Here is a 14,142-nt window from a genome sequence, read left to right on the forward strand (position 1 = left end):
GTGCTGATGAACTGGTTTAGAGTAAATGCCACTATGAAAAGTGCTATAATAAAATCATGTAGATATATTTAACCACAGATATGGTTAAGACATGAACCACTGATATGCTTTAGATGGGATCTCTGAGATTTAAGAACAGCTCTACTGTACCATTTCATAGCTTGTAAGAACCAAATGTTAATAATAGGGACAACTCTAAAAATTGTAAAGTGAATACCTGGTGAGGAAGCCATGACTCTTATGGCAGGAAAATCACTGATTCATTGTAAAATTGTATTAATTTACATGGGCCATGTTGTGCATCATAATTTGTTACTCCTTGCTGAAACGAACAAGAACATATTTTTGCATTAGGCCTTCAACCTTGAAATAACCGTTTAATAACAAAAGTTTCCCAACATTAAACAACCTCACTAACCATAGTCTTCTGCATGCACAAACAGCAATACATACATTTATTGAATAGGCCAATATCACCCACGCAGTCATTAGCAGACTTGGACACTATCAGACTACAGGGGCAATAGCTCACAAATTTTGTGCAACTGCAAAGCACACAATTCTTACCAGAACTAGTCATGGGCTTAGTATAATGAACTGCTACTGCTTGAAAAGACTGCAGTATTATGTTTTTTAGGGATACTTCAACAGAATTAGGGGTGATTTTTATGCTGGGCTGTATTCAAATAAGTTATATTACGGAGGCAGGTAAAAGATATTTTCATGAATGCCATTCTGAATATTGCTTGGAGTTTTATCACAGTTCATTGAAACAGTTGCTTGTCCATCACGACATCCAAAGTAGGACAAATGTTTCCTCACATCCTCCTTTCTGTGGGCTGTATCAGAGCTTCTGATGTTCAGCAGTTGATAAGAATGCATATTTATGTAGCTTCACGTGCATAGTGGAAACACAAATACCGTTTTCTTCAAATCAGGATTTCTTGTTAAAGTATTTGGTTACTGAGCTTTGACTTTTCTTTGGCATATCACAGTTTGCAAATACGAACATCTAAGTTGTAACAAAACTAACAACTGGCAAACTGTATGAACATGTAAGCAAGAGAAATAGAAATTAAACGATTTGGACCTGTTTAACATAATATTTAAAAACTAGCCAACCTGCCGCATAATTATGTATTGATGGGTGAACACTTCCTGAAAGACACAGTTGTCCAAGTGGGGTTGGTTTTGAGGATACGACTGTAGGTGAATGAAAAGATGTTACTCTGGAGAGGGCAACATACAATACAGCGTTTTACACACTGCATACAGCGATTGACATCGAAGCATAGACAGTGCTAAGACCATGGGATACCCCTCGCAAACTGTTTTACATGCTGCATACAGCGATTCACATCCGCGACAAATATGATTCTTCTTAGATGGTGCTGTCACATCCACCCTTGCTCTCGAAGCATACACACTGCTTGGTCATGTGCCCGCTCGCAAGAGCAACTAACAGAGACCCGCCCACCAACTCTAAGACCATGGGATACTCCTCGCAAACTGTTTTACATGCTGCATACAGCGATTCACATCCGCGATTCACATCCACGACAAACTTTTACACGCCGCATACAGCGATTCACATCCGTGACAAACATGCATCTTCTTAGATGGTCCTGCCACGTCCTTCCTCGTTCTCGAAGCATACACACTGCCTGGTCATGTGCCCGCTCACAAGAGCAACTCACAGAGACCGCCCACCAACTCTAAGACCATGGCGTGTAAAACAGTTTTGCGATGGTGGACGCGGTCATGCATCATAACCAAAAAGAATGCAGTGGAACCTCGGTTCACGACCATAATTCGTTCCCAAACTATGGTTGTAAACCGATTTGGTCGTGAACCGAAGCAATTTCTCCCATAGGATTGTATGTAAATACAATTAATCCGTTCCAGACCATACGAACTGTATGTAAATATATATTTTTGTAAGTTTTTAAGCACAAATATAGTTAATTAAACCATAGAATGCACAGCGTAATAGTAAACTAAATGTAAAAACATTGAATAACACTGAGAAAACCTTGAACAACAGAGAAAACTAACACTGCAATAGTTTGCACTATAGCAACAAAAAATGAACATTTGAAAAAATCTGTAATTTAATAAACCACCAAGAAAAGTAACATTTCAAAAATGCACACTACAAACCGATTGCTGTAAATAGAAGTGAAAACAAAATCAAGCCCAGTGCATTCTTTAACTGCCTTTCTACCTTATGAGTCCAGCCCTCTCTCTCTCTCCCACTGCCCGTGTGTGTGCGCGGCTCTTTCTCTGGCGATGCCTATGTGTGTGCGCGGCTCTCTCTCTCTCTCTCTCTCTCTCTCTCACTGCCTGTGTGTGTGCCTCTGTCTCTCTCTCACGCTGCCTGTGTGTGTGCGCGGCTCTCTCTCTGGCGTTGCCTGTGTGTGTGCGCGGCTCTCTCTCTGGCGCTGCCTGTGTGTGTGCGCGGCTCTCTCTCTGGCACTGCCTGTGTGTGTGCGTGGCTCTCTCTCTGGCGCTGCCTGTGTGCGTGCGCGGCTCTCTCTCGCTGCCTCTGTGTGTGTGTGTGTGCGTCTGTCTCTCTCTGGCGCTGCCTGTGTGTCTGCGCGGCTCTCTCTCTGGCGCTGCCTGTGTGTGTGCACAGCTCTCTCTCGCTGCCTGTGTGTGTGTGTGTGTGCGTCTGTCTCTCTCTGGCGCTGCCTGTGTGTCTGCGCGGCTCTCTCTCTGGCGCTGCCTGTGTGCGTGCACAGCTCTCTCTCGCGCTGCCTCTGTGTTTGTGTGTGTGTGTGTGTGTGTGTGTCGCACAGGAAGTGCACAGGGAGAGACTGAACCTTGCAAGAGCAACTAACAGAGACCTGCCCACCAACTGTAAGACTATGGGATACCCCTCGCAAACTGTTCTACACGCCGCATACAGCGATTCACATCCGCGACAAACATACTTCTTCAGAGGTGCGTGTGGAGTGTAGCAGAGAGGAACCCGAATGACGCTCTGCTTTGTGAGTTGCTGCGTCCGAGTTGGTGGGCGTGGCTCTGCGAGTTGTCGTCGTATCCAATGGTCTTAGAGTTGGTGGGCGTGGCTGTCTTGCATGCTTTCATGGGTGGCTACTTGTCGGCGGTGCATGCTTTCCATGGGTGGCTACTTGTCGGCGGCATAGTGAATTATATATATATAGATGATCTATGGGTTTTTGGAATTTATTATACAATGACAGTGTTGTCTAATAACAGGAGTAGAAACAAAATAATACTTCATGATTGGGTGGGCCTATATAGCACCTATGAATTTTAAACAATTGACTGGTATTACCAGTTTTCTCAGTGATGTCATTAGCCTTCCTGAAATATACAGCGGGGCAAAAAAGTATTTAGTCAGCCACCAATTGTGCAAGTTCTCCCACTTAAAAAGATGAGAGAGGCCTGTAATTTTCATCATAAGTATACCTCAACTATGAGAGACAAAATGAGGAAAAAAAATCCAGAAAATCACATTGTCTGATTTTAAAGAAATTATTTGCAAATTATGGTGGAAAATAAGTATTTGGTCACCTACAAACAAGCAAGATTTCTGGCTCTCACAGACCTGTAACTTCTTCTGTAAGAGGCTCCTCTGTCCTCCACTCGTTACCTGTATTAATGGCACCTGTTTGAACTCGTTATCAATATAAAAGACACCTGTCCACAACCTCAAACAGTCACACTCCAAACTCCACTATGGCCAAGACCAAAGAGCTGTCAAAGGACACCAGAAACAAAATTGTAGACCTGCACCAGGCTGGGAAGACTGGATCTGCAATAGGTAAGCAGCTTGGTGTGAAGAAATCAACTCTGGGAGCAATTATTAGAAAATGGAAGACATACAAGACCACTGATAATCTCCCTCGATCTGGGGCTCCACGCAAGATCTCACCCCGTGGGATCAAAATGATCACAAGAACGGTGAGCAAAAATCCCAGAACCACACGGGGGGACCTAGTGAATGACCTGCAGAGAGCTGGGACCAAAGTAACAAAGGCCACCATCAGTAACACACTACGCCGCCAGGGACTCAAATCCTGCAGTGCCAGACGTGTCCCACTGCTGAAGCCAGTACACGTGCAGGCCCGTCTGAAGTTTGCTAGAGAGCATTTGGATGATCCAGAAGAGGATTGGGAGAATGTCATATGGTCAGATGAAACCAAAATAGAACTTTTTGGTAAAAACTCTACTTGTCATGTTTGCTTGGAGGAGAAAGAATGCTGAGATGCATCCAAAGAACACCATACCTACTGTAAAGCATGGGGGTGGAAACATCATGCTTTGGGGCTGTTTTTCTGCAAAGGGACCAGGACGACTGATCCGTGTAAAGGAAAGAATGAATGGGGCCATGTATCGTCAGATTTTGAGTGAAAACCTCCTTCCATCAGCAAGGGCATTGAAGATGAAACGTGGCTGGGTCTTTCAGCATGACAATGATCCCAAACACACCGCCCGGGTAACGAAGGAGTGGCTTCGTAAGAAGCATTTCAAGGTCCTGGAGTGGCCTAGCCAGTCTCCAGATCTCAACCCCATAGAAAATCTTTGGAGGGAGTTGAAAGTCCATTTTGCCCAGCGACAGCCCCAAAACATCACTGCTCTAGAGGAGATCTGCATGGAGGAATGGGCCAAAATACCAGCAACAGTGTGTGAAAACCTTGTGAAGACATACAGAAAACATTTGACCTCTGTCATTGCCAACAAAGGGTATATAACAAAGTATTGAGATGAACTTTTGTTATTGACCAAATACTTTTTTTTCCACCATAATGTGCAAATTCTTCAAAAATCAGACAATGTGATTTTCTGGATTTTTTTTCTCATTTTGTCTCTCATAGTTGAGGTATACCTATGATGAAAATTACAGGCCTCTCTCATCTTTTTAAGTGGGAGAACTTGCACAATTGGTGGCTGACTAAATACTTTTTTGCCCCACTGTAACCATTTGGCTCCAAGAGAAAGAATGTGGCATTTCAAAATAATGTGCTTTCTGTTATCTCATTAATCAGGTGAAGTGGTCACATACCATTCCTTAAATTTGGATAAGGTATTTTTCATAGGCGCTTTTCTAATTTTTGCCTATATGTAAAAGTTGTGGCGTGTAATGAACCTTTTACTGTGATTTAATAGCATAAATATCTGAGGAAATTCCTAACTCTAATTCATCAATACATGTTGAAGATTTTTGGAAATATTTATGACTTATACTGTTATTTCACTAAAACGTTTATTTTTTCAAGGTGCTTTCACGCCTACTGGTATTGTAATATAGAACTTGTAATATTTAAAATGTCAGTCTAAATTTTCACGTTTCATTTTAAATGTATGATCAAGTAACAGCTTCTAGAACATTGGAGTAACACTTTACAACAAAGGCAGTATTTTTAAACGGAGGTGTAGTGATAAGAAAGCATCAGTGGCAAAACATCAATAGTCTAGTTTTGATGATCTATAGTTAATTAACTGTAAAGGGTTTCCATATAACAAAGCAGTGGCAACAAGTAAATCATTGCACATTAGAAACAATTTTGTTTTTAGTGCCTTGGCAAACCCTTACCCTTATTGTGAGGAGAGCAATGAAACAAAAGCTAAAGTTTTAAGATTAAGGTAGACATTTAATCAAGTTGGGGTTTTTTTGTGCCCAGAAGGGAAATACATAAATTTTATGTAGTGTGATGTCTTCCAATTGAAGGAGTATTAATTTTAAATTTAATAGATTGCAGAGCTCAAGTCCAAGTCAGGACCAGTTTTTCAAAAGATTCTAAATAAAGAGGCTTTGCCAAAATATAGTGTAAAAGAAGTTAGCTTAAATAAATTGCATTAAGTAGTTAAATCACAGGCGTGAGAATGCAAATGTAACACTTTCTTAATCTTATACGTATGCCGAAGTGAATGAAAGAAAGTTTAGTGTTAAGAAGCTGCTACATGCAGACAGCATATTTTTAAGTAAATGAACACCTAGGCAGGGAAGAACTTTTTGAGTCAATATTGGAAACATTAAGATATTGTGCCAAACCAGTATGAGTTACCAAACTACGTAATAATTTTATTTGTGAAATACTAATCAGCCTACTTACTAACTTTTAATGCAGGAAAATTTTTGCATATTCTTAATTTTTTCATTACTGAAAATTGAAGACAAAATCTTGCTAGATTTTCTCTGTTTTTCAGAGTTGTGCTTGTCCATGTCTGTTTTTAAAATAAACTAGTGTATTAAAATTATCATAGTTTATTCAGTTTTTTGTTTATACCAGGCTAATTTTTCCCTTTCAATATTAGAGGTTCCAAAGCTTTTAGTGATTGACTAAATATAAATATGTATATAACCAATGTGACAGAATCGAATAAACATTAGTATGTGTATTTGTCTCCCTTTCATTTCATGGCCTTGAATTTTCTTTTTTGGTGTACTAGTGGCATGTTCAATTTTTCTTCTTCATCATAGTATAGAAGTTTTAATGCAAATTGTCTGGTTTTAAAAAAATATATATCTAACAGATACAAATGCAAATTGCATTTATTTTTCAGAAAGATGCAACAAGTAAGGAGAAGTCTGTTTTTGACATCCCTATTTTCACAGAAGAATTTTTGAACCATAGCAAAGGTATGTACTGCATGTCCTAGTGTGTTAAATAAAAGTTTAAAGATAGCATTAATTTTATGTTTAGTTAAACATGACAGTGTTCAGTCTTTTGCATCTGTTTCATTACCTAAATTGCCATTAGTAGTTGTCGGAAATTATTTGTTTAAAGGTTCATTTTTGAATGACGGCCTAATATATCCCTAAAGTAAAAGCAAAGAGCAGAGCCAATAAAAGAATGCCAACCTGGGGGTAAATTATTTATGGGGTAATGAGTTGTGTTTCTGAATACCTTTGTTAGCTAGGGTAGCAGTTATATGAATCATTTGGCTATAAAAGCAATGATGTTTATCAACTGCCAAAGGAGAAGCTAATATTGTTTATTTAAAATAATCCCAATTAACAGATTTATATCGAGTTAATATGAAAAAATGACTAGCCTAGATAATAAAATGTAGCAAACACATGTCTTAAATAAGAAGGCAAATATGGACATTACTTCCAAAATTGTGCTGGATTTGTAATGTTTTTTATGCATATAAGAATGAATAAATAACCAACAACCTTGAGCAATCTCTTTAAATAGTTTTAATAGGATTTGAAGTACTTCTTATGAAACAAACTAGGTTTGTAGCCTATGTCAAATTAGTGTAGTTTTTGCCATCATAAGCAAAGCCAGGATGATATTGCCCAGTCTGTATAAAAAGAAAAATGTTCACTTCGATTGATAGCATTCATAAAAGGTGGAAAAATACTACTGAGACTAACCTTGAATTTCTGGGTACTGGTGATTTTCATCTACTGGAGCTACTCTTATTTTTGAGGTTGAAGCTACTATGAGTGTTGTTAAGGTTTCTTGGTTAATTATTTTTTCAGCTTTGCATCAAAGGCAGGGACAATACCACTGGATTGGCAGATTGAAGTAGTTCTCTATTTCACAATGGAGTCCAGAGCCTCCACCTCACATGGGTATTTTGAGGGCGCATGGGAGTTTCTAGTCCACTCTACACATTTTATGTATTTGGAGAAATTTTATGGTCTTATACTCTAGTGTTGTTTGTCTCTTGAGAGATGCTACATGTGAATGTGGTCCAGGTGCTGTTACTGCATATTATTCATTCATTTATTTGTTGAGTGATAGTTTTGTTCACTTGTTAGCATTATGCAAATGTATTTAATGGTGATATTGCATTCTGCCATTCCCTATCCTATTTATTTTGTTAGGGTACAGATATCAAGGCTATATTTTTATAGAGAAATTTAATTTCTGTTTTTGTTTACAGTGATGCCTTTTAACCTCATCTAACTGTCATTTCCAGTGTGTTTGGCCTTGTCCAACTGTCATCTTTAGTGAACAGCAGTTACCAGTTAGAAGTGTGAAGCCATATCTGCAAATCTGAGATCATTATTCACCATTTTTAATCTTGCCATATATTTCCGTGGTCTCTCCAAGACTTTCTTATGCTTAAACTACTGCTTTAGCTTGTTACTGATCATGTTTTCCACCATCAGTACGCTTAGGAATAGAAAAAAAAAAAACTTAAGGACCCTGCAAATCCTAAAACGGTTTATTAAAGTAACTGGATATAAACTAAGATGATTAAAATGATTGAAATTGTTTTGATTAGAAAAATGAATAAAGAATTATGGTATATGAAGCTATGTGTCAGGTTTTCACTATATGCCTGACACTTTTAAAAACAAAACTTGGCCACCGTTATAGATGGGTGTTGCTTTGGCATGCATACTGCTAAGACAAGCATTTAAATACATCCAATTCACGCACAAGCCTGCAAGATGCCAGCTGATCACAGAATAGCTGTGTCGCTAGCCCTGAACACATGAAGGCAAGTCGATACAGATAAAAAGTACAGGGAAAAAAACAACACACCAACCAATGATTGCTATCATGCACATGTCCTACAAGCATCATTAGGAAACTCAGTTAATGAAAAGACACGTGGCAGACAGACACACACACGCACACACACACACACGTTTTCTTTTCTGATTGCATACGATTTTACAGTGAAGCCAAATTGATAAGATCTCTAGTCTATGGCGCCAATACAGTACGTCGGACATGGGAATAACGAAGAGCTGAGCACAAGGTCTTTCAGACCTACTCTTTATTTCTGGCACCTAAAGTTCCAAGGTCCTTGTTACCATACCTTTTTAAAAATTAGGGTTTTCTCTACTTTTTCAGTACCGGTATACTGTGCAAACCTACCATGGAGAAGTGTTACTTGGGGCATGGGCAATGTTATTTTTACACCAAATATACCATAGCTTCTTGATTTTATCCTAAAAGCTTAATCTTAGGTGGATTGGCATATAATGCACAAAACACCAATTGCGATGTGCCACATGATATAACTCACCTTGTTATATATTCCTTTAAAAACTTCAGACATGTCCCTAATTGCTCCCTTATGATTATTACTTGCTTTATTATCTCTTACTTTGCTAATTATTTTATTTTATATTAAAAAAAATATTTTTTATACTTGCCTCTTTTTCTAAACCATGTCTAGTAAATTCAGTTTTTAATATAAAATATCAAATATTTGTGTTTAAATATCAAAGTATAAAAAATATTTTCCCTGCCACATTACTTATAAGTTAATATTTTGTCACCCGTATGCACTATTCTTTCAGCTAAAACAAACTTGAAAAGAGAGATTTAGTAGTTTGCTCAGTGATTTTTTTTATTTTTTTTTTAGAAAAGAAGAGGGTTTATATCCAAGAGTGTGTAAAGTCAATTATTTTGAACAGCAGATACTACCTTTGCCTATCCCCAAAAACTGAGCTTGGTGATGCTTTGACCATCAACTTTTTCCTTTGGTTTGAGGAAATTATACCTTCGCTAGATTAATGCAGAAAAAAGAAACAATCTATTGGAAGATGCATTGTTGGATAGCTGAGTTAAAGTAGCAGAAAAGGAAATATCTCAAAAAAGAAGAAACACCAAAATAAATGACATGGATCTGTGGGACTTTGTATCTCCATTGCAATATTAACTTTCCTCTTTTTCCCCTCATGGCTTTTTGGTTCTGTGCTGTGTATTTAATAATAAAATAGGTGTGCCTAGTGTATTATAGTTACATTTTTTGTCCAGTCAATTTTCAATATAGTCAAAATATTAAAGCTTATTTGGAAATATTATTTTACTATATTAGGTATCTTCATAAAATATATCTTAAAATCCAGTGAAGGACAATTAATCATTGCAAAACTAGCAAAAACAAAGTAAGAAATAATTAGTGTAATCTGTGATACATGTGCTGATTATCTGAGAGTGAAGCATTTTAGACATGAATAAGTATTAAACTTTAATTTTTTATCTATTTAATATTTTTTAAAATATAAAACTAATAAATATTTAGTAGTGGCATTGCATTTTTTGTTTTGTTAATTAATTATTTGATGCATCATTTTAAAATTATGACAAATCCACATATTCATTTTTCACTGAAGGAACAAGTTCAATTTTTAATGTTAAAAGTACAGTTAAAATGATCTATTTCTTCATTTTAACAGCACGAGAAGGTGAGCTGAGGCAGCTGCGCAAGACAAACATGGAATATGAGGAGCAAAATGCTGCATTGCAAAAGCATGTTGAAAGTATGCGGGGAGCTGTGGAGAGGCTGGAGGCAGATGTCATGCAGGAGCGCAATCGCAATGCACTTCTCCAGCAACACCTTGAGACATTACGAATGAGCCTCACCAGCAGCTTCTCAAATATTCCACTTCCAGGTAGGTAGCTATTGTATTTGGAAATACTCTTAGTGAATTTTTCGTACACCTTTTAGATTTATACAGAATAGTGCATTGTGCTTCAGTATTTTGTACTCACACATATTTTTGATGTGATTTTAATACACTTAATAAGATAAACATTGTTTTATCTAGCTACATAAACTCATTTTTATCTACAGTGAGGAACATAAGTATTTGAACACCCTGTGATTTTGCAAGTTCTCCCACTTAGAAATCATGGAGGGGTCTGAAATTCACATTGTAGGTGCATTCCCACTGTGAGACACAGAATGTAAAAAAAAAATTCAGGAAATCACATTGTATGATTTGTACAGAATTTATTTGTATTGCACTGCTGCACATAAGTATTTGAAAACCTGGCAATCAGCAAGAATTCTGGCTCTCAAAGACCTGTTACTCTGCCTTTAAGAAGTCCACCTCTACTCCACTTAGTAATCTTAATTAGTAGCACCTGTCTGAGCTCTTTAAAGACACCTGTCCACCCCACAGTCAGTCAGATTCCAACTACTACCATGGGCAAGACCACAGAGCTGTCAAAAGACACCAGAGACAAAATTGTGGACCTCCACAAGGCTGGAAAGGGCTACGGGGCAATTGCCAAGCAGCTTGGTGAAAATAGATCAACTGTTGGAGCAATTGTCAGAAAATGGAAGAGGCTAAAGACGGCTGTCAGTCTCCCTCAGACTGGGGCTCCATGCAAGATCTAACCTTGTGGGGTATCACAGTTGATAAGAAAGATGAGGAATCAGCCCAGAACTACACGGGAGGAGCTGGTCAATGACATGAAGAGAGCTGGGACCACAGTTTCAAAGGTCACTGTCGGTAGAACACTATGCCGTCATGGTTTCAAATCACGCATTGAACGGAAGGTTCCCCTGCTCAAGTCATCACATGTCCAGGCCCGTCTGAAGTTTGCCAATGACCATCTGGATGATCCAGCGGAGGCATGGGATAAAGTCATGTGGTCAGATGAGACCAGAATAGAACTGGTCTAAACTTCACTCGCCGTGTTTGGAGGAAAAAAAAAGGAGGAGTTGCATCCCAAGAACACCATCCCTACTGTGAAGCATGGGGGTGGAAACATCATGCTTTGGGGGTGCTTTTCTGTGAACAGGACAGGATGACTGCACTGTATTAAGGAGAGGATGAATGGGGCCATGTATTGTGAGATTTTGAGCAACAACCTCCTTCCCTCAGTCAGAGCACTGAAGATGGGTCGTGGCTGGGTCTTCCAACATGACAATGACCCAAAGCACGCAGCCAGGATAACCAAGGAGTGGCTCCGTAAGAAGCATATCAAGGTTCTGGAGTGGCCTAGCCAGTCTCCAGACCTAAATCCAATCGAAAATCTTTGGAGGGAGCTGAAACTCCGTGTTGCTCAGCGCCAGCCCCGGAACCTGACAGATCTAGAGGAGATCTGTGTGGAGGAGTGGGCCAAAATCCCTGTTGCAGTGTATGCAAACCTGGTCAAGAACTACGGGAAACGTTTGACCTCTGTAATTGCAAACAAAGGCTTCTGTACCAAATATTAACACTGATTTTTCTCAGGTGTTCAAATACTTATGTGCAGCAGTGCAATTCAAATAAATTCTGTACAAATCATACAATGTGATTTCCTGAATTTTTTTTTTACATTCTGTCTCTCACAGTGGGAATGCACCTACAATGTGAATTTCAGACCCCTCCATGATTTCTAAGTGGGAGAACTTGCAAAATCGCAGGGTGCTCAAATACTTATGTTCCTCACTGTATAAAGGTTTTAACCATGTTAAATGTGCACCTAAAGTATCCTAGTTACAGCCTAAGCTTAGAAACCTGGGACAATCTGAAAGCTTTGTTAAATGCAATCTGTACATGGGGTTTCTTAAAATTAAAAAACATAAATTAAATTTCAAGGCCTTTTACAGCTGTAGCATACATATAGAGCCTGCTTCTGCCTTAAGAAAGAAATTTAAAAGCTATATGGTCCAGGAAATTTTATCTGTAGTGTGTTTTATTCTATAATTTTACAATGCATCATCAACTGAACTTGTTTATAGCTATTTATTCTAGGTATTATTCGCTGACATTTTTAAGTAATCCTTGAGTATTACATCACAAATTGGATTCACAAATCCAAGAAGATAAACTGCTCAAACAAATAATACACCTGTACTTGCATTATTTAAAAGTGGGAAATGCAGAAACAAGAATGTGACAGAATGCAGTTTTTCTTGCAGAGGAAAAATGAAATGAGAGTAATCTGTGCTGTTCACTGCTGAAAATGAAATTGGGATGGGGAGCGGTTACCACACTTGGGGGGAGGGATTGATATGGGTGAGAATAATTTGCAGAAGAAGAACATGCAGCTGTAGCCCCATATATCTAAGCAAACATTTTTTTTCTTTTATAAATTCACTTATATCTTTAGCATTAATTTACATTTTCCAAAAATAACATCCAAAAAATAATAATGAAATTGTCTAACAATTAGCCATCCTATTGGCTCAATAAAATAACAGTTGTGCTGGCTTCACACTCTAGTTGCACAAAGCAATGCATCAAAGTGTTTGCTAGCATTAAAACAACTTTGACCTATTGCAGTCCCTGTTGACCTGCTGCAAGCTTGGTATGTAACAGAGGTCCAATATAAAAGCATCACATTGTAGCACCATTGTTTGATGACTAATTATGTTTTGTTTCTCAGTTTTTATATTTCTGGAACAATATGTTCAGAGAGAAAAGTATAAATGTGCATGGAAATATTATTATTATTTGGCTGACGTCTTTTTCTAAAGCGTCTTACAACATTGGTGACACACAATTGGTTACCTTTCTTTTGTTTTTTCCAATTGCAGCACAGGCAGATGAAGTGGCATGCTCCTGGTCACGCAGTGTCAGTAGCAGGGTTTGGACTCACAACCCCAGGGTTTGAAGTCCAAAGGCTTAACCACTGTGCCACTCTGCCTGAGTGTGTTAGAGGTGTAACAATTACAGGTATATGTACTGTTACTGTTTCATATGGGGTCTTCAAGCCAATACTCCATTTGAACTACATTTGTCTGTAGAGTTTTAGCTTAATTTCTCATGGATGTTACTTAGTAGTTTTCAGTCTATTACAGATCTTGTCTAATTGTTTCTTTCGATTAAGTTTGGCAAACTTTCTTTTGTTTAAAAATGTGCTTAAACCAACCATACATACACTATGTTGGAAAGTTACAGTAGACTGTGTAAAAGGAGCCATGCACATAACATAAAGGTAGGCAGCATTAACAGCTGGCAGCAGAAAATAATGAGAGGGGGTGTGCAGAAGCATTAACAGTTGTGTATGTAAAATGCAAGAATTGGCAGTAATGGTAAATTGATTGTTGGAACAAGTCAGCAAATGCTTCTGGTGAAGTGAATGCTGAAAAAGTCAGCAAATGTACCCAGTTATACAGCATTCAACAAATCATATGTAATCACATACCAAACTGTTTGTCCCAACATGTGCATCATAGACAATTCAGTATATTATCATAATGGTCTTCAGTATAACACAACATCAATCAGAAAGTTGTGTAAAAAAGTGAAAGATGTAGGCTTTGAGATGGACTAGGATGAAACATGTTCATGTCTGATTAAATAAATGAACCATTATATAGTAATCAAGACCTTTTCAGTAATCTGAACCAAATAACTTGAGACACTTTGGTGACTAAAGGAATATCATGTCTTTCCTGTATTAACAGGCAACCCACTAGTTTTCAACTGGAGTTGAGTTACACAAATAGCAGAGCTGAAGTGAAGTGTTGCAA

At 38.2% G+C, this 14,142-nt stretch overlaps 1 protein-coding gene across 3 annotated transcripts in view; it reads left to right on the forward strand.

Annotated features, from left to right (window-relative positions):
• The window catches only part of hmg20a (high mobility group 20A), an 84,506-nt gene that overhangs the window by 56,262 nt on the left and 14,102 nt on the right, over positions 1-14,142 (forward strand). For all 3 annotated transcript variants that reach the window (XM_028823155.2, XM_028823158.2, XM_028823157.2), the window contains 2 exons: positions 6,535-6,610; positions 10,127-10,342. In XM_028823155.2, the coding sequence (XP_028678988.1) occupies positions 6,535-6,610; positions 10,127-10,342 (292 nt within the window). The remainder of the gene's footprint in view (positions 1-6,534; positions 6,611-10,126; positions 10,343-14,142) is intronic.

Source organism: Erpetoichthys calabaricus, chromosome 17 (genome assembly GCF_900747795.2).
Source record: "Erpetoichthys calabaricus chromosome 17, fErpCal1.3, whole genome shotgun sequence".
Lineage (NCBI taxonomy): Eukaryota > Metazoa > Chordata > Cladistia > Polypteriformes > Polypteridae > Erpetoichthys > Erpetoichthys calabaricus.